At 38.0% G+C, this 21,616-nt stretch overlaps 1 protein-coding gene across 1 annotated transcript in view; it reads left to right on the forward strand.

The window, feature by feature from the left end:
- Positions 1 to 16,768, forward strand: part of LOC109429077 (uncharacterized) — a 75,861-nt gene extending 59,093 nt beyond the window's left edge. The window contains exons 2-4 of the mRNA XM_029859151.2: positions 5,817 to 6,275; positions 15,337 to 15,870; positions 15,935 to 16,768. Coding sequence (XP_029715011.1) covers positions 5,817 to 6,275; positions 15,337 to 15,870; positions 15,935 to 16,348 — 1,407 coding nt within the window. The 3' untranslated portion in view covers positions 16,349 to 16,768. The remainder of the gene's footprint in view (positions 1 to 5,816; positions 6,276 to 15,336; positions 15,871 to 15,934) is intronic.
- The last annotated feature ends 4,848 nt before the right edge of the window (positions 16,769 to 21,616 follow it).

The raw sequence follows: 21,616 nt of genomic DNA on the forward strand, positions 1-21,616 counted from the left end.
ATGTGAATAAACGTCTAGAAATCCTTTTCTCCAAGCGATCTGGCCAGCCTTCTCGCAAATACTTCATGATCCGCATCAGAAACTCATCCGTCCTTGTCTCAGCTGCTATTTTCCTGTAGTCCAGCGGAAACTCTCCAGTAAAGTTGAGGCTTTTGATGTATTCGCGGTCTAACTCCTTGGGAACCTCCTGCGAAACCGGAAATCGTGAACAAAAGTCCGCGTTCCCCATTTTTGCTGACGGCCTGTAGACTATGTCGTAGTCATAAATCGAGAGATCAATTACGTAGCGCTGAAGCCTGGTTACTGAAATAGAATTTCTACCTTCTTTCCCGAAGATACTAATCAGTGGCTTGTGGTCAGTGTAGATCGTGAATTTCTTCCCATAGAGGAACTTGTGAAACTTTTTCACCGTACTAACGACAGCTAGCGCCTCTAGGTGAAGAATCGGGTATTTTTTCTGCGCGTCGTTGAGAGAAAACGAAGTGAAAGAAATGGGCTTTTCCTCTCCATCTACCACGTGTGCAATTACTCCTCCAAGGCCGTAGTTGCATGCGTCCGTTACCACAATCACAGGCTTGTCAGGGTCAAAGTACTCTAAAACATTTGGATTTAGCAAAAACTGTTTACATTGGTTAAAAACCAAGTCACAATCAGCATTCCAATCAAAACGTACGTTCTTTTTCAAAAGCCCATAGAGGACTCTGATCCGGGAGGACAGATTTGGTATGAACTTCGAATAATAGGTAATTAAACCTAAGAAAGCCTTAAGTTCCGTAACATTTCGTGGAGCGCGAGCTTCGCGAATAGTTTGTACTTTATCTGGGCATGGTAAAAGACCTGTGTCGGTCAAAACATGGCCCAGGTAAGGCAAATTATCAACAAAAAACTTGCATTTCTTGAAGTTTATTTTTATATTGACCCTAGCCAGCCTTTCTAGGACCAAAAAAAGCTTCTTTCTGCAGTCCTCAAAATCCTTACCGGCAATTAGAACGTCGTCTAAGTAACAGAATACGTTATCCAACCCTTTAAGTACCTGGTCCATCACTTTTTGGAATATCGCGGCACTCGACGATGCGCCCTGTGGAAGGCGGTTATACACGTAAAGGCCCTTAATGGTGTTGATCACCATGAACTTTTTGGAACGCTTCGAGAGCAAAAGCTGGGAGTATGCTCCAGCAAGGTCCAAAGAGCAAAATACCTTGGAACCAGAAAGTGCAGCGAATAGGTCTTGCGGTAATGGCAATGGATACTTATTAGGAATTATCAATTTATTTATAGAGACCTTGCAGTCTATGACAAGCCTAATTCCTTGATCTTTCTTGATCACCACAACTACCGGCGAAGCCCATTCGCTGGCCTCTATTGGTGTAATAACACCATCCTTTTCCAAAGCATCGAGATGCTCGACAACCTTATCTCTCAACCTCAAAGGTACCTCGTACGCCTTCCTAAATACAGGTGAATCATCTTTGAGAATCAGGTCACCCTCAAAACCAACGATAGGATTCAACAGTTTCTTGTCAAAAAGTTCTGGAAACTTACTTTTCACTTGCTCAACAGCTTCTTCTCTCGCATCAGCATCCGTCAAAGCATTCACGCGTCGATTTGGTACCACTGGCCGCGAAAAGGTGTCTCTCCATCCACTGTAGAAAACGTCCAGCCAGCTGCGACCCATGAGCGGCACAAAGTCTTTGTCCCCCTGCAGCACGACCAGATAAAGATCTTCCGCAATACCATTCAAGCGTACCGTGACCCTCACTTTTCCCAAAATACTAAGTCGATTACCATCAATAACATACAATCTTTTACGACTGTCCTCTATGGGATATTTTCTAAAATTTCTCAAAAATAGAGTCTCGGAAATCACGCTTTCAGCGGAACCGCAGTCGATTTCCATAGTGAGACGTGTTTTCTGAACCAATGCTTCTACGTAGCATGGTTCATTTACCTTATTCCTAGTGTTGATCATCATGCAAGGAGAATCCTCATCTTCGGAATCGGAAGCCAAGTCCTTTTTCAACCGCTTAAAAAGTCCCGAAGTATGGGAGGTTGAAGGTTTCGGTGAACTAATAAACTTTACAAATGGCTTGGTTTTCCTAGGACTTTTCTTCGGGCTCTTTCTTTTCAACCTAAAGCAAAATTTCTTAGTGTGTCCCGGCTTGTGGCAAAAGGAACACCTGAAAACTTTGTCAGGGTCATCGTCTTCATATCTTCTGCTTCCGCTCCTGCTTCGATCGTAATAAGGTCGATTTCGATCAAAGCTTCCACTCCTGCTACGAAAAGATTGCCTGGCTGGACCACGATCTGGACGCCTGCCCAATCTGGCTACGACACTGACCCTCTTATCATCATCACGGTTCACAAAACGAGTTCTGTCGGTCGACAGCTCCTGATTAACGATCAGTTTTTCTGCCTTAGCAGCTGTCAGATCGTCTTCGTCAAATAACCTTTTCTGTAACTGCCGATCATACGTGCCTATCACAAGTGCATCACGAATGGCACGATCCTTAAAATCCCCAAAACCACACAGCTCAGCTAATTGCTTCACAGCCAGCACAAAATCCTCAGATTTCTCGTGCTGTCCCTGTCTACGGGTCCAAAATTTATATGTATGAATCACGTCATTATCTTTCTTGTCGTATCTCTTCTTAAGTTCATCTGTTATCTGCTTGTAGGTCAAGTCCCTAACATTCTGACCCGGGAACAAAAGCTTGACTTGGTTGTATACCTCTGTGCCGCAAACGGCTAAAAAGGATACCTTATACCTGTCAGCAGAGTAATTATTGTGCTCAAATAAAAACTCAAGCTGCTCCAAATACTGGGAAAAAGGGATCGTACCTGGCACATAAGGCTCAGTAGTCGTAGTCAAAGACATCCTAGCAGTCAAAAAGGATGAAAATCACAAAAAAAAAACAATAAATTTATCTGAATTGTCACGACGATTAAAAGTCACTAAAGCACTGATAAAAATAAATAAAAACAAAATCACATACCTGCTAACACCGCAATGAACAACCAAAAGTTCACCGCTAAAAACACCGACGGCCAAGCACAGCACAGCAAGCCAAAATGCAGGTTCGGAAAACTGCAACAAAATCCGATGCACTCGTCGGTAGCACCTAGCAGCACAGCAACAGCAAAATCACCACGGGCAAGGTCAAAAACCCGACGCAACAACAACAGCAACACTTTACCCCTCAGTGGCACGATCAAAGCAGCTCCTTGGACGAAAACAAATCGTCTCCACGAAAACCGCAGGTCATCAATCCGCAAAAGGTCGTTGAATCTTGCCGACCGCACCGGCCCAATAAAAGCACCAACAGCAGCAGCCAGCAACCACCACGTCCAACACCAACAGCAACAGCAAAATGCACTAAAATGCAACTGCACTCGATCCCGAAACCGAGCCTGAAACCTCCGCCGCACACAAACCAGAATGTACAGTTTAACCGGTTTGACAGCTGAAGCGACGCGAGAGTCGGTAGTGTTGGTCCGTCGATTTTACCGCCTATTGCCACAGTTGATTGCAACACCGGGTGTAAACGCCGTCCTTTATATTGTGGCCGAAAAATTCACGCCAAAAGCACTATCGCCGCGGTCGTGAAAAGCACGGAAAGTTGAAAAAAATGTTCACCTCGTCGACACTGCTAAGTACAGTAAACCGTAGTTGGAGGTTTCGATTGGTGATAATAAAAATACGTGTGAACAAGTTCGTAGTAAGATAACAACTGGTTTATTCTCCTATTTTGTACATCGCTCAGACCCTATCTTGCTCAGTGCACTCAGCGTATGCTGAGAACCCTGCCTGAGGGTTCGGCAGTAATACCGTGTGGCGCATGCCACCACACAGACATGCAGCTATTACTCGCTTTTGAGAGAATTCAACGCTGTATTTGTGGAAAATTTTCAAAAAGCTCATTTCACTAGCAATGTTTGAAATTTCTCTTGGAAGCTTCTTTGATATATTTTCAAACAATATGTGACGACCTTCATCCGAAAAGTGTTCTAGATGCATCTTAGGTGTCATGTTTTTGATTGAAGTTTCAATTAAAAAAACTCATATAAATTAAGAACAAAACTTTCTTATTTTTACTTAATAAGAAAGTTTTGTTCTTCCTTTCATAACTTGGACAAAAAATCAATCATGAATTTTTGCCTAGGAGTTTCTCAATCATTAGGAATTCTTTCGGAAATTCGTGTAGCAGCCTTTTTTTCTTGGAATTTTGCCAAAAAGTTCACATAAACATCAAAAATACTGTAAAATTTAGTTGGTCTCGAAACATTTCCAAGTCCTATAAACAAAAAATCTTGAAATGTCAGGGAGATTTAATGATACAGTTGACATTCTGAACTAGTAATTCAATATTTTTGATATTTCTCAAATATTTAAAAAATCGCCCCCTTATTTAGTATTTTCGCCCCCCAAATTTGGTATTTCAAATTTTCGCCCTCTTCGGCCTGATTTTCGCCCCCTGGGGGGCGATTTCGCCCACTTTGGGAATATCCGCTTTACAATATCAGTAGGGGGATTAGGGGCATAATGGACAACCTAAGCAAATGGAAATGTTAGGACTGTATAACAGAGAAACACTTATCAGATAGAATGTCTTCATTGTTAAGAAACAATGAATTGTAAACCGTGTGTTTTTTAGGGCAGGCAGGAAAGGTACGGGGCGAAATGGACACCCTAGCATATATCATGCTAACCATTAGAATAACTAGCCACAGAAGTCCAATGTCGCGACTATTCTTGTGACTAACATCTAGTTTGCTACGCCCTCATAGCGTCAGTAGTGGGACTAGAAGTGTCAAATAAATTTTGTTTACCGAAACAAAAGATCCTCTACAAGACGGACACAAAAAAAAATCAATTATTACAATTAAAGTTATTAAAGTAATTAAATAGGAAAAGTGACTACAGCGCCATTGCAGTTCTAGTGTATTTCTATTTGCTAATCCTTTGATTACATCGACCAGTTAAGCAATTTGCCTACGAAGATCAATACCACAGATATAATACTTCATTTTAGACGAGAAAATTTTCTCGACCGGAACAGGAATAGAACCCGCCGTCCCCGGATTGGCGAACCGTAGCCTTAATCACTAGGCTAACTGGAGAAATACTTCATCCATTGCTAAGTCTGCGTAAACATGTAGATAAGATAACAGATCTCTTGTTTTTATGGTGGACAAACTCAAACACTCGTAATACCAGCAGCAAGCTTCGAAATTATAAGAATTTCACCATACGAAAACATATTTCAATTTCAATGATATTTTGGTTATTTCGGAGAAATATAAATGTTACTTTTGAAAAATAAAACAGTGACTTGTTCCTTTACACTTATGCATTAAAAGTTTAACATAAAACCGGATTTCATATTTCTACCACATATAATATTCCTTAGTGTCAGTTATCCAGATTACAAGTTGTAGTCGAAATACGCGTATCTGTCAAAGGATATGCATAACAGGGCGGAATTAAGATGTATTAAACTGATTACACTTATTTGAAGAGGGTATTCTGTTTAAAGGGTTCGAAAAGTCGGTACAAGATTATAGAATCATTTTGTTTTACAAAATCATGAATTTTGGAATGTCGCAAGTCAGTTTTCGAAGGCGAATTAGTGGTGGTACTTGTAACTGTTGAGCAGTTGCTGCAGTACACCCGGCTATTAATCCGGAAAAACGGTAACATTCGGAATCATGAACTCGACTCCGTTAACTAGGAAGAACCATAATTTTACACGAGCTGTATTTCAAGAACTCTTATCAGCAAATACAACTAATCACACTCCTTCCAACTTTCATTACAGGTCACCCTCGGCATATTGCTACAAATCGTCACTTTAGCTAGTGCTAAAGCCATCATCGACCAGAAAGCCGAGGAAACACACAACAGCAATGTGCAAGACCAAACGGTTGGCGCCCAGAAGCGAATCGGTTACGACTACCCGGCGCCGGCCGTGCCCATCACCTTCGATGAGCACCAGCATCACCACGAAGAAGTTCCTCTGATAGATAACCTCCAAGTGCAACCCCTGGTCGACCCACACATACAGCCGGTGGAACAGGTCATAGAGGACCACCACCACCACGAACATCACGAGGAGCACCACCCGGATCCGGGATTCTGGAAGAAGAAACTCATCTGGAAAGAGGGTTGGAAGAAAATCTGGAAACCGGGCAAAAAGTTGATCTGGAAACCGGACTGGAAGAAGATCTGGAAGCCCATCTGGGTGCCAACGCAGATCCCGGTGTGGAAGGACATACAGGTAGGATGAGGGTGGGGGAGATTTTTTAGGTTTGATTTGACTGGACCGTCGTCATAATCACATTTGACCATCACTACTGAGACACTACTGAGGAGAAGGAGGAAGAAGACGGTATTGTGACATGTATAGAACTGTCGCTAAAGGTACAGAAAAAAGTAAACGGCACGGTAAGACAAAGCACTACTGAAGTTTCAACAACCAAACACTATTCAACTACGATCGTTCGAATCGTTCATCTGGACCTTACTGTTTCGTGTTTTTCTTTCTAAGTATTCAAATAAGGGATTTTTTTCATTATCGGACAGGCTAAAAGCAGAAGGTATCAAAATTCAATGGAAATGCACTCGTGGTGCATGGTTCTGAAGAAAACTACTTTCCAAGGGTGTTCTAGGTCATCCAAGAACTTCTGCGAGTAAAGAATTTAAGATCTACAAGCACAATAAATGGATTTTTGTTACATTACTGAAACGGTGTAACATCCTACAGGTCCATGGAGCATAGTTCTGAAGTTATTTTCAAAGATGTTTTAGGGCATCCAAGAGCTTCCGCGAGTAAAGGCCTTAAGATCGATATGCAAAATCAATGGGTTATTGCTACACTACTGATGCCGTGTAACATCCTATAGGTCCAAGAAACATGGCTCTGTAGAGAACTACTTTCAAAAAAAAATTCTAGATCATCCAAGAACTTCCGCAAGTAAAAACGTTAAGGTCTCCACGTATAATAATGGAATGTTGTTACATTACTGATGCGGTGTAACATCCTGCAGGTCCTTGGCGCATTGTTCTGTAAACGTGTTCTAGGTCATCCAAGAACTTCCGCAAGTGAATGCCTGAAGATCATCAAGCGTAATCAATCAATTGTTGTTACATTCCTAATACGGTGTAACATCATACAAATCTATGGAACCCGATTCTATTGAAAAGTTATTTACACAGATGTTTTGGGTAACCTTAAAACTTCCGTGAGCCTTAAGATCTATAAGTTAAATCAATGGGTTATTGCTACATTACTGATGCGGTGTAACATCCTATAGGTCCATAGAGCATGGTTCTGTAAAAAACTAGGAGCACGGTTCAGTAAACGTGTTCTAGGTCATCCAAGAATTTCCGCAATTAAAGGCCTGAAGATCTACCAGCATAATCAATCAACTGTTGTTACGTTACTGATGCGGTATAACATCATATAGATTAATGGAACACGGTTCTATAGAGATGTTATTTTCAAAGATGTTCCAGGTAATCCAATAACTTCCGCGAGTAGAGGCCTTTAGCTCAACAAGCATAATCAATGGATTATTGTTACATTACTGGTTCTTTGTATCATCTTACAAGTCCATGCAGCATAGTTCTATAAAGAACTATTTTCAAATAATATTTTAGATCATCCAAAAATGTCCACGAGTAAAGAGTTTACAGTGAAACATCCTACAGGTCCATTGAACGTAGTTCTGCAGAGAAGTTATTTCAAAGATGCTTAGTTCATGCAAGAACTTCCGCGAGTAAAAGCCCCAAGATCTATAAGCAAAATCAATGGTTTATTGTTACATTACTGATGCCGTGTAACATTGTATAGGTCTATGAAGCATGGTTCTGTTGAGAACTACTTTCCAAAAAAAATTCTGGATCATCCAAGAATTTCCGCAAGTAAAGGCCTTAAGTTCTATTAATATAATAATGAAATGTTGTTACATTACTGATGTAGTGTAACATGCTTCATGTCCTTGGCGCATGGTTCTGTAAACGTGTTCTAGGGCATCCAAGAACTTCCGCAAATAAAGGCCTGAATCTTCTAGCGTAAACATTCAATTGTTGTTACATTATTGATACGGTGTAACATCATACAGATTTATGGAGCACGGTTCTACAGAGTAGTTATTTTCAAAGATTTTCTAGGTGATCCAAGATCTTCCGCGAGGATCAATGGACTTTCGTTACATTACTGGTGCGGTGCAACATCCTTCAGGTCCATGGAAGACAGTTCTGTAGAGTCTTGATTTCCAAAGATGTTCTAGGTTATCCAAGTACGATCGCGAATATAGGCCTTAAGGTCTAAAAGCGTGGTTGATGGGTTGTTATTACGTTACTGATACGATTCAACACTCAAGAGGGCCATGAAGAATATTTTGTAATAAAATAAATAAAATAATAATAGTTATTCTTTATTATTGAGTTCACCTCCGCATACAGAAGCTGTTTTAAAGATTGTTTAAGAAATTCTTTCAGCAAGCTATTTTTTTAGAAAATATTCCGAAGGTTCTTTCATGACACCTCCAGAGATTCCCTCGCGAAGTTCTTCAGCGAATCTATTGAAAATATCCACAGGAATGTCTCCAGGAAGAACTTTAGGGATAAATCCAGAAAATCTAGCAAGAGGTCCTTCAGTGACTTTAGCAGGATTTTTTTTACTATTTCCGTGTATTTTAACTTAGGCTAATTCTACACTCATTCTTGCAGGAATTTCTCGAGAGATTCAGGCAGAAATTAATACAAAGATTCTTTCAAAAATTACAGTAGAATGGCTCCTTATATTTCTCCAGAAATTCCTCCAGCATTTTCTTCGTTGTTTTTCTCAAAGATTCAAAAATTTCTCCAAGAAATAGGGTTAAAACACTAGACTTCGCCCCCCTTAAAATTTGCTCTATTCTTCGCCTCTTCATACATAAAAAATGGAATTTGCATGGAGAGGGCGAAGACAAGAGTAGTGGCGAAGATCAGTGCTTTTCCCCTATTTCTTGGGAATTTCATCGGCAATTTCATATAAAATTTCTTAAGAGAATGTTTAAATTCCTCCAGGATATTCGAAATCCTCTTGATACTGCCATTGAAACATTTCTCCAGGAATTCTTCTAAAGCGTACCGTTAAGTTATTTTGGAGCCCACCAAAGTTTCCCAAGAAGTTTTCCCTGTTATTCCTCCAGGTATTTCTTCAAAAGTTTTTTTCTGCGATTCCTTCAGGAAGTTCCCTGCGATTTCTTCAAAAATACCTTCATGTTTTTTTTTCTTCTCTTTCAAAGTGTTCAGCTTTTTGTAAATGTTTTTGAAAAAGGTTTGGTTCTTTGCTCTGAGCTGAATGAATTTCCTGAGATACCTCTGAAGGAATTCTTAAAAGAATTTATTGAGAAGCTGTTGGATGAATCATTGAGTTATTAAAAAAAAACTCCTAGAGGAATTGTGGAGAAATTTCTGAAGAAATTTCTGGAGGAATTTTTGAAGAAATTTCTGTAGGAATTTCCGAAAAAAAATTCTGGAAAATTTAGCAAAGATATTTCAGAAATTTCTGAAGAAATTTCTCGAGGAATTTCTGAAGAAATTTCTCGAGGAATTTCTGAAGAAATTTCTGGGGGAATTTCTGTAGAATCTTCAGGAGAAATTTCTGAAGGTATTTCCGAAGAAATTTCTGGAGGAATTTCCGAAGAAATTTCTGGAGGAATTTTCGAAGAAATTTCTGGATGAATTTCCGAAAAAAATTCTGAAGCAATTGCCGAAGAAATTTCTGGGGAATTTTTTGATGAAATCTCTGGAGGATTTTCTGAAGAAATTTCTGGAGGAGTTTCTGAAGAAATTTCCGGAGGAATTTCTGAAGAAATTTCTGGAGGAATTTCCAATGAAGTTTCTGTAGGAATTTCTAAAGAAATTTCTGGAGGAATTTCTGAAGAAATTTCTGGAGGAATTTCTGAAGAAATTTCTGGAGGAATTACTGAAGAAATTTTTGCAGGAATTTCTGAAGAAATTTCTATGGGAATTTCTAAGGAAATTTCTGAAGCAATTCCTGGATGAATTTCTGAGAAGTTCCTGAAAGAGTTTCTGATGAATTTCTGAAGAAATTTTGGAGGAATTTCTGAGAATATTTCTGGAGGAATTTCTGAAGAAATTTCTGGAGGAATTTCAGAAGAAATTTCCGGAGGAATTTCTGAAGAAATTTCCGGCGGAATTTATGAAGAAATTTCCGGAGGAATTTCTGAAGAAATTTCTGGAGGAATTTCTGAAGAAATTTCTGGAGGAATTTCTGGAGATATTCCGGAGGAATTTCCGAAGAAATTTCTGGAGGAATTTCTGAAGAAATTTCTGGAGGAATTTCTGACGAAATTTCTGGAGGAATTTCTGACGAAATTTCTGGAGGAATTTCTGAAGAAATTTCCGGAGGAATTTCTGAAGAAATTTCCGGAGGAATTTCAGAAGAAATTTCCGGAGGAATTTCTGAAGAAATTTCCGTAAGAATTTCTGAAGAAATTTCTGGAGGAATTTCTGAAGAAATTTCCGGAGGAATTTCTGAAGAAATTTCCGGAGGAATTTCTGAAGAAATTCTTACAGAAATTTCTTCAGAAATTTCTGGAGAAATTTCTGAAAAAAAACTGGAGGAATTTCTAAAGAAACTTCTGGAGGAATTTCTGAAGAAATTTCTGGAGGAATTTCTGAAGAAATTTCTGGAGGAATTTCTGAAGAAATTTCTGGAGGAATTTCCAAAGAAACTTCTGGAGGAATTCCTGAAGAAATTTCTGGAGGAATTTCTGAAGAAATTTCTGGAGGAATTTCTGAAGAAATTTTAGGAGGAATTTCTGAAGAAATTTCTGGAGCAATTTCTGAAGAAATTTCTGGAGGAATTTCTGGATAAATTTCTGGATTAATTTCTGAAGAACTTTCTGGTGGAATTTCTGAAGAAATTTATGTAGGAATTACTAAACTGTTTTCTGGAGAGATTTCTGAAAAAAATTCTGGAGGAATTTCTGAAGAAATTTCTGGAGGAATTTCTGAAGAAATTTCGGGAGGAATTTTTGAAGAAATTTCTGGAGAAATTTCTGAAAAAAATTCTGGAGGAATTTCTGAAGAAATTTCTGGAGGAATTTCTGAAGAAATTTCTGGAGGATTTTTTAAACAAATTTCTGGAGGAATTTTTGAAGAAAATTTTGGAGGAATTTCTGAAGAAATTTCTGGAGAAATTTCTGGAGTAATTTCTGAAGAAATTTTAGGAGGAAATTCTGAAGAAATTTCTGGAGGAATTTATAAAGAAACTTCTGGGGGAATTTCTGAAGAAATTTCTGGAGGAATTTCTGAAGAAATTTCTGGAGGAATTTCTGAAGAATATTCTGGAGGAATTTCTGGAGGAATTTCTGACGAAATTTCTGGAGGAATTTCTGAAGAAATTTCTGGAGGAATTTCTGATGTAATTTCGGGAGGAATTTCTGAAGAAATTTCTAGAGGAATTTCTGAAGAAATTTCTAGAGGAATTTCTGAAGAAATTTCTAGAGGAATTTCTGAAGAAATTTCTAGAGGAATTTCCTAAGAAATTTCTGAAGGAATTTCTGAAGAAATTTCTGAAGGAATTTCTGAAGAAATTTCTGGAGGAATTTCTGAAGAAATTTATGGAGGAATTACAGAAGTAATTTCTGGAGAGATTTCAGAAAAAAATTCTGGAGGAATTTCTGAGGAAATTTCTGGAGGAGTTTCTGAAGAAATTTCTGGAGGAATTTCTGGAGATTTTTTGGAGCAATTTCTGGAGAAATTTCTGGAGGAATTACTGAAGGAATTTCTGGATAAATTTCTGGAGGAGTTTCTGAAGAAATTTCGGGAGGAATTTCTAAAGATATTTGTAGAGGAGTTTCTGAAGAAATTCCTGGAGGAATTTCTGAAGATATTTCTGGAGGAATTTCTGAAGAAATTTCTGGAGGAATTTCTGAAGAAATTTCTAGAGGAATTTCTGAAGTGATTTCTGGAGGAATTTGTGAAGAAATTTCTGGATTAATTTCTGAAGAACTTTCTCGTGGAATTCATAAAGAAATTTATGGAGGAATTACTGAACTAATTTCTGGAGAGATTTCTGAAGATATTTCTGGAGCAATTTCTGAAGAAATTTCTGGAGGAATTTCTGAAAAAATTTCGGGAGAAATTTCTGAAGAAATTTAGAGAAGATTTTTTGGAGAAATTTCTGGAGGAATTTGTGAAGAAATTTGTGGAGGAATTTCGGAAGAAATTTTTGAAAAAAAATTCTGTTGCAATTGCTGTAAAAAAAAACCGGAAGAATTTGTAAGGAAATTTCTGAAAAAAATCAGAAATTTCTGCAGGAATTTCTGAAGAAATTTCTGGAGATATTTTTGAACAAATTTGTGGAGAAATTTTTGGAGGAATTTCAGAACAAATTTCTGGAGGAATTTCTGAAGAAATTTCTGGAGGAATTTCTTAAGAAATTTCTGGATGAATTTTAAAGAAATTTCTGAATGAATTTTTGAAAAAATCTGGAGGAATTTCTAAAGAAATTTCTGAAGCAATTCCAGAAATTTCTGGGGGAATTTCTGAAGAAATTTCTCGAGGAATTTCTGAATAAAAAATTGAAGAAATTTCTGGAGGTATTTTTAAAGAAATTTATGGAGGAATTTCTGAAGAAATTTCCGGAATATTTAAAAAAAAATCTGTAGGAATTTTTGAAGAAATTTCTGTAGGAATTTGTATAGAAATTTCTGGAGAAATTTCTGAAGGATTTTTTTTCGAAATTTATGGATGAATTTCTGAAGAAATTTCTGGAAGAATTTTTGAAGAGATTTCTACAGGAATTTCTGAAAAAAAAATCTGGAGGAATATCTAAAGTAAATTCAGAAATTTTTGGAGGAATTTCTGAAGAAAGTTCTGGAAGAGTTTCTGAAGAAATTACTTGACGAATTTCTGAAGAAATTTCTGGATGAATTTCTGAAGAAATTTCTGGAGAATTTTTTGAAGAAATTTCTGTGGGAATTTCTGGAGGAATTTCTGAAGAAATTTCTGGAGGAATTTCTGAACAAAATTTCTGGAGAAATTTCTGAAGAAATTTCTGAAGAAATTTTAGAAATTTCTGTAGAAATTTCTAAAGAAATTTCTGGAGGAATTTCTGAAGATATTTCTGATGGAGTTTCTGATGAAATTTCTGGAGGAATTTCTGAAGAAATTTCTGGAGAAATTTCTAAAAAAATTCTGGAGGAATTTCTAAAAAATTTCTGGAGGAATTTCTTAAGAAATTTCTGGAGGAGTTTCTGAAGAAATTTCTAGAGGAGTTTCTGAAAAAATTTCTCAAGGAATGTCTGAAGAAATTTTTGAACGAATTTCTGAAGAAATTTCTGGAAGAATTTCTGAAGAAATTTCTGGAGGAATTTCTTAAGAAATTTCTGGAGGATTTTTTGAAGTAAATTCTGGAGGAATTTGTGAAGAAGTTTTTGGAGGAATTTCCGAAGAAATATCTGGAGGAATTTCGGAAGAAATTTCTAGAGGAATTTCGGAAGAAATTTGTGGAGGAATTTCTAAAGAAATTTCTGGAGGAATTTCTGTACAAATTTCTGGAGAAATTTCTGAAGCAATTTTAGGAGGAAGTTGTGAAGAAATTTTTGAAGGAGTTTCTGAAGAAATTTCTGGAGGAATTTCTGAAGAAATTTCTGGAGGAATTCCTGGAAAAATTTCTGGAGGAGTTTCTGAAGAAATTGCTGGAGGAATTTCGGAAGAAATTTCTGAAGCAATTTCTGAAGAAATTTTTGAAGGAATTTCTGAAGAAATTTTTGGAGGAATTTCTAAAGAAATTTCTGGAGAAATTTCTAGAGAAATTTTTGAAGGAATTTCTGAAGAAATTTCTGGAGGAATTTCTAAAGAAATTTCTGGAGAAATTTCTAGAGAAATTTCTGGAGGAGTTTCTGAAGAAATATCTGGAGGAGTTTCTGAAGAAATTTCTGGAGGAATTTCTGAAGAAATTTCTGGAGGAATTTCTGAAGAAATTTTTGAAGGAATATCTGAAGAAATTTCTGGAGGATTTTCTAAAGAAATTTCTGGAGGAATTTCTGAAGAAATTTCTGGAGGAATTTCGGAAGAAATTTCTGGAGGATTTTCTGAAGAAATTTCTGAAGGAATTTCGGAAGAAATTTTTGGAGGAATTTCGGAAGAAATTTCTGGAGGAATTTCTGAAGAAATTTCTGGAGGAATTTCTGAAGAAATTTCTGGAGGAATTTCTGATGTAATTTCTGGAGGAATATGAGAAGAAATTTTTGAAGGAATTTCTAAAGAAATTTCCGGAGGATTTTCTGAAAAAATTTCTGGAGGAATTTTTGAAGAAATTTCTGGAGGAATTTCTGAAGAAATTCCTGGAGGAATTTCTGAAGCAATTTTAGGAGGAATTTCTAGAGGAATTTTTGAAGAAATTTTTGGAGGAATTTCTGAAAAAAAATCTGGAGGAATTTCTGAAGAAATTTCAGGAGGAATTTCTGAACAAATTCTGGAGAAATTTCCTAAGATTATTTTGTAGTCATTTCCCTGAAGAAAATTTTCCAACAAATAGCTAGCAATTCTTTTGATTTTGCGGGCGGTAAAAGTTTTCAAAACTCATTGATTATGTTGAATTTTTTTTTTATTGATATTTTTTCAACAAATATGGTAAAACTCAACCGAAATTGGTTGAGAATCAGCAACTTTCCGGAATATTTAGAAAGATCACTTGATATTCTGTTCATTGATTTAATTGAAAAAGGTCTCTGGAAATACTGTTCTCTGCAAGTATTCTGACAATATTTAAAAGAAAACGATGGGACAGTTTTTGAAAATTGAATTTTTCTATCAAAATTTAATAACTGATTAACAAACCTTTTCAAGTAAAATTTTGAGAGGCAGTTCATGAAGAAAATTATTGACTAACAATAACGAACTTCGTTATTGGACAGTTTAAGGTACCCTTGAAGCAATTCTGAAGAAAATTCCAAGCGGAAATTCTCAAAATAATTTCTCAATAAATTATGGATAACATCGCTAGAAGAATTCCTAGAGAAAATTACGGAGGAATCGCTTAAAAAACCTACAAACTTTTGAAGCACTTGAAGGAATTCTGGAAAGTCTTGAAGAAAATCGTGATGATAAACTATTCTCATAATATGACTGATAGGATCTCCATTTAGCCTAGTGGATAAGGCTTTGGATGGCCAATCCGGGGATTTGCGGGAAATCGATTTAATTGCTAAATTTCTATTGAATTTGAAGATTCTCTAGCTCAACCCCGTCCGATAGTAAAGAAAATCCCCAAATTCCCTCTATATTGACACCCCTTTCACTAATCGCCACAGGTCCCAGCCTGGAAACAAATCTGGAAACCAGTTTGGAAGGAAATTCAGGTTCCCGCGTGGAAAGAAATCCAAGTGCCGGATTGGAAGAAGATCTGGAAGCCAATCTGGGTCCCGATCAAGGTGCCCGCCTGGAAGGACATCCAGGTGCCAGCGTGGAAGCAAATCTGGAAACCGGTCTGGAAAGAGATTCAGGTCCCCGACTGGAAGGAAGTGCAGGTACCCGCGTGGAAACAGGTTTGGTACCCGGCGTGGGTCAAGGTAGGCATTCCGGGCGAGAAGTTTTTGGGTAAGGATCACGACGGCTGGGAATACACCAGCCACGACCTGTGGAAGAAAAAGCTGGTCTGGAAGTCCGCGTGGAAGAAGATCTGGAAAACTGAGCAGAAACAAATCTGGCGAACGGACAAGAAGTTGGAATGGAAGGCTGCCTGGAAGCAGATTTGGAAACCAGGCAAGAAGCAAATCTGGGTAGAAGATAAGAAGCTGGCGTGGAAGGAAGCCTGGAAGCAAGTGTGGCGAACTGAGAAAAAACAGGTTTGGATAGAATTCGGTCCGTATTTAGACTAGGTTTAAGATCCTAATCACCTTCTCTTTCCAGGTGTGGGTTCCAGAGAAGAAGCTCGAATGGAAGGCCGCCTGGGTCCAGATTTGGAAGCCAAGCAAGAAACTGATCTGGGTCCCGGACAAGAAACTGGAATGGAAGGAAGCCTGGAAGCAGATTTGGGTTCCGGCCTGGAAGGAAATCTGGGTCCCAGCTTGGAAGCAAATCTGGAAACCGGTGTGGATTTCCGAGTGGTTCCCTTCGCCGGATCCCCATGAACACCACCACGAAATCGAGCACGGCTGGGACCGCAAGGATGTGGCCAGCAACAAAGTAGTTTTCAAGCGAAGTGATTCTGCTTCCGCTCAACCAAAGGCCGTCGAGGCAGCCCCAGAAGCGGCGGCAAACATCACACCAGCGGTCGTGAAAACCGATACCACCGAGAATAAGTCGGACTTCCGGTTTCCATGAGCTCGATTCTCAACAACCCCTAGAGATCTTAAGGCTACCCTAGCGCTAGTACCCTTACGTACACACAAACACAAAGTCATCTAGTTGTTAACTAGAGTTACCCCAGTATTTAAATTTAATTTTAGCTGAAAACGTGTACATAAACTGCAAAAGAGAGAGAGAGAAAAGGAGGAAACTAGACCTAAGTGAATTCTAAGCTTTCGGTTTTAGCGACAATACTCGTTTTCATTGTTTCCCAGTGATAATTGTGATTCCACGCTAATCGAATTGCCGCCGATCGGGAGAGAATGATCGGCGGTTCCATGATCGCCATCCATTCATCCTTTATCTCGCCTGTAAGAATGTTGTCTTTTCGTTATGCTCACGTGAGATAGGAACTAAGTGTAAGAGATTAAATGTTGAATAGTTGTCCCTTTTGAAGTCATCTGGTGTTTTATATTGAAAGAACTACCTTTTTTTCATAATCTCTTTAGCGTAACTTGGACAGAGCCTGCTATTTACTTAGCTTCTGAAGGATCATCGGAAAGCACGTTTGCTGCAGCAAGTTTTACATTTTCGTTTGCAAAGCTGGTTTCGCTATCCTTACAAGTGCTATTCGAACTTACAAAATGCATTAATTTTATCCCAATCAATCATCCCTACAGCACCCTACCACTGATGCTGCCTTTGTCTCTACCCCCAACCATGTTCTTCGTATGGGTCAAACCTATCCTCACTTCCTCCAGTGGTTCGATGCCGAAGCGATCAATATCGTCCGAAAAGCACACGAGCATGTGCGATTATGTTATGATTATGTCATTCATCTGAAAGCCAGACCTCAAGAGTGAAATGTTGAACAAAAATTTCAAAAAATCATCGTTCATCACTCTACTTCAATCCATCCAAGATCACAAATAAGGTAACCGTGATTTCGGATGGATTCAATCACTTTTCACTGGTTTTGACGCCTGATATAAAGCTCAAGGCTTTGAAATAAGTACGACCATGGATTTTATCAGATAACCAGGTCGAAACTTTTTAAACTAGGGGAAATTACCTATTTTCGGCCATTTTGTTCTCTTCGTCTTGGGGGGTTTTTAGAAACCTATTGAACTCGGAGTTGGCCTCAAATCCTTCCCAACCAATGTGACTTATATGGCCAAGTTTCAGGCAATTTGGCTGACAAAAACCCCCCATGACGAAGAGAACAAACCTGCCGATAATACCCAATGTCACCCTATTTATTTCAATGTAGTAAATAAAATCAGGAATAAAAATGATAATTCTGCATTCGGGGTGAAATTCGGCCGTGTTTCACAATCGCTTGTTTCGCACATTGTTTCGGAATGGCCATTAAGTCATTTTTCCAACCTTTTCATAAACTTAAAGCACTATTTTTTGACAAAAAAAAAATTGATCTTACGGTGATCAATTTCACCTGTAATCACGGTAGATATGACAAGTGGCACAAATTTCCCAAATGGAGGAAAACATGCCTTTAAAGCCGACCTACTGATACGGTAGATATTTTACCTGCGATCTTAACATGGCATTTTGACCCATTCAACAGTGCACGTCTGAATAGTTTCGCCTGAAAACCATGTTCGGACATAATCTGCAAAAGCTGATTTTTTCCATCAAATCGTACGCAGCTTTAAAATCAATAAACACATAGTGTGTTTGCAAATTGTATTCTCTGATTTAAGTAGTCTGTTTTGTCTTTCTTGTACCTATAAGAAGGATAAAGTGCCTCTGGAGCCGACTTGTTGATAAGGGTAGACATCTGATCCATTGCTGATTGGCCCTCACGAAAACCAGCCTGTGTTTCGCCATCAAAGAACTCCTCAATTAGACCGTTGAACAAGATATGCGGCAGTGTCTTATTCACCAAATTCACCAAAGAACAATCCCTCTGACATTAGCACATTCTAGTCTGCGCCCTTTTATTGTAAACTGAGCATATGAGGTCATCAAACCAGCGGGTAGGTAATTTTCCATCCTCTCATATCTTTATAAGAATCTAGTGGATTAAAGATCGCCCCAGAAAGTATGGACGCACAGAGAAAATTCTGACATTTGAAAATTATTGGTGCCTAGTACTTTTTGAAGGCTGCATGAGGTTGATCAACCTATTGTCTCAGCATTTGTGCAGCGGTTTGTACGTTTCCAACAGTTTGTTTCAAAATACTTGAACTTTCAGTGAAACATCGCCAAAAAATTGTGCACAAATGATGTGCAGAGCGCAAAATGTCACTTAGGAAATGAGCAAAATAGAACACGTTTGAGCCTAAGCAAAAAAAAATGGGTCAAAAATAGAGGTCCTGCTAACCCTCGTTTTGATTATACGTCTATGAAGGCATTTGAGCCACAAGAAAAATATTCTACACTCAAAAATATTTTAACCCAGGGTATAAGTTTAAAAACTCAAATTTGGCTAAACAGCTTTTAGTTTTTACTCAGCATTGGGTTGTTTTCCCCCTCGCCCCTCACGAATGTTGTCAAAAACGAAGAGAGAAGCACCGACACATGATGCGTGCTGCTCCATGGAAGAAGCCAAATTTGGGTTATCTTGACTAAACCCAAATTTGCGTCAAATAAAGCCTCTGCTGGGTGAAAATTTTTGCCGCGATCAAATGAGAACTACTTAGTGACCACTATCACGGTTTGACGCAAATTTGAGTAATTCCACGGAGGTGCGGGATTGTGTCAAAAGAACTTAAATTTGGGTTGATTTGTAGTTCCGTGTAACTTACACAGAGCGGGTTCTGACCAAAAAAGTTACCATTTCGAATTCCAATGTTCATCGTGGCAAAGAACGTTTAAATTTCGATCCTATATGTAGTATGCAGAAACAGACAAAACGAATCCCAAAACATAACATGAACCATCAATCAGGCCCAGACATCTGAAAACTAGGTGCGTCCATACTTTCTGGGGCAGTCTTTATTTGATGTACGTGCTTAAGAAGTTAGGCTGTTAAAGTTAAGGATTGTTCTTATTACTCATACATGAAAATGGTTTAGTGCCTCTGGAGTGACACATAAAGAACACAAATCAATACACTGCAATATGAGTAGCGCGATTGGTGGATCCAAGCTTGAACCGCTTAAACCACTTCGTACTTCGTGTTTTTAGATAGTTGGGTGTTAGCGTCAACAACCTTATAGGAATGATATACTGAATCATCCACGTACAATGATGTATGCGCCTAAATGTAGGCATACCCCAATCAATATTACACAACAAATAATATGCATCATTTCATGTCATCATTAACACAACTGTTGGCTACTGTAGTTTTTTTTATGTTGTGGCTTTTATCATGTAAAAAAATCATTTGGCATTTATTCCAAGGTAGTGTAATACTTTATACCGTAAAAGTGATACCATTAATCAGCTGGATAACATTGATCGGATTGATATCATCCGCATAAAATGTTCAAAAAAGAGATTTTAAATTATTCTGTTTCTGCTCACAAAACGTGTTTCGTAATCTGCGGTTGCTGTGTCATTTTCTGCGAAAAATCTAATATTTATCTAAAGCCTTGTAAAAGTGCTGAATGGCTGATATACAGAACAACAGCTTTTTGTAAAAAAAATGAATTGGTTGTGGTGGCGTTGGTTTTTAAGACACTTTTTAAGTTGCTGTGGTAGCGGATTATTTGAAAAACGTCAGAACGCAACGCTCGGAAATTATTATTATTATTATCTTTATTTAAGAGATTTGCAGCTCTAGGCTGGCTCATCTCTGACGCGCTCGGAAAGCCGCCTCAAGGTTTGCTGACTTCACAAGTTTTTCAAGGCAAGTTGTCAAGAATTTCCTGACAACATTTGCTGAAGCCAGTTAGCATCGCCAGGAGTGCAATTACAGAATGATACCCATCAATTGGACCTCATGCACTAGACAGTTTTCCTGCTATTGGATTGCGTAGACACCGGTGAGTTAGTTCCGGTTACATTGTTCTATATTGAAGTCTTAGGGGGGTTAGGGGCATAATGGACACCCGGGCGAAATGGATACCCCTGTTTTTGTCGAAACCGTTGAATTTTATGTTATAATTTGAATGTAGCAGTGTGAAGAAACAAGTCATCGTTCTATTTTTCAACGGTGCCATTTATATCCCTTCAAAACAAGCACAATATCTGTAAAATTAAATGATGCTTTCTCGTACTGTCTGCGTGTTAGATAAGATTAGATTAGTCAAACCGTGTTTCGTAACCTGTGTTTCGTAATTGATTTTTCTAAAGGGGTTACATATGTTGAGGTCGGGCAAGAAATCGATTTTTCATTTGTTTATCTTAAACTATGGATTCCTCAAAATGTTGTGCCAAATTTTCATTCAGATTCAAGCAGATAATTGAACTTTAAACACGATTATCTCGGAACCAAGTTTTTTTCGAAAACTTCAATGCGGTGACTACGATTGCGGAAACAGTTCTCAACTATTTTTTTTTTTTTTTTTTTGAGTGTTCGCTATTTATGTGTCGTGTGCATGAACGATCGACATTTGAAAAAAGAGTTTTTTTTTTGAAAAAAATCATTCCCGTTTGCAAATTAAAACGATTTTTGAACATACTTATCGTTCAAAGACACCACAAGGTCCTCTAGGTTTTGTTTTGGGTTTGTGCTTTCACTTGGAGTGTTAGCATAGTCACGGTAAACCACTTTAATAAGAACACATTTTTCGGAAATTGTTGCAACTTTGGTTATTGGTTATTTTGCACATTCTACTACGTATGGCGTAAAACGTACATTTTAAAAAATATGGTTGCACACTTTTACAATATTTCAAACTTTTTCCTATTTTCCTGCACCTGAACATATACAGAGTGTTAGGTTCGTGAGTGAAAATTTTTTAAGGGGTGATAGAGGACCATAAATGGTGAAAAAATTGTTTTACGCATATAGTCAAATCTCAACCCTTACGTATTTATAAAACTTTCTATGTCTTTAACTATTATTGCCTTAAACTGCCTATAACTTGAAAATGGTCAAATTTTTCGCAGTTTGTTGACCCTTATTCGAAGATTATTAAATTTTCTACATATAATGATTCAATTAGTTAAATAATTTAGTTTTCTAGAGAAAAAAAGCTCAAAAGTAGTGTGTTTTAATAAGGGAGGGGGGCTAAGCCTCTCAAAATCAACGAGATTCGGAAAATATCGACGTTTTTCATCTGACATGGGAAGGTTACGATGGTGTCACCCGGGGATTTCAACCCAATTAGTTTAGTTAGATATCACATCTGAAAATATGGTTAAATCCCAAACCGTGATGGACCTGTGGTG

This window comes from Aedes albopictus, chromosome 2, assembly GCF_035046485.1.
Source record: "Aedes albopictus strain Foshan chromosome 2, AalbF5, whole genome shotgun sequence".
Taxonomy (NCBI): Eukaryota; Metazoa; Arthropoda; class Insecta; order Diptera; family Culicidae; genus Aedes; species Aedes albopictus.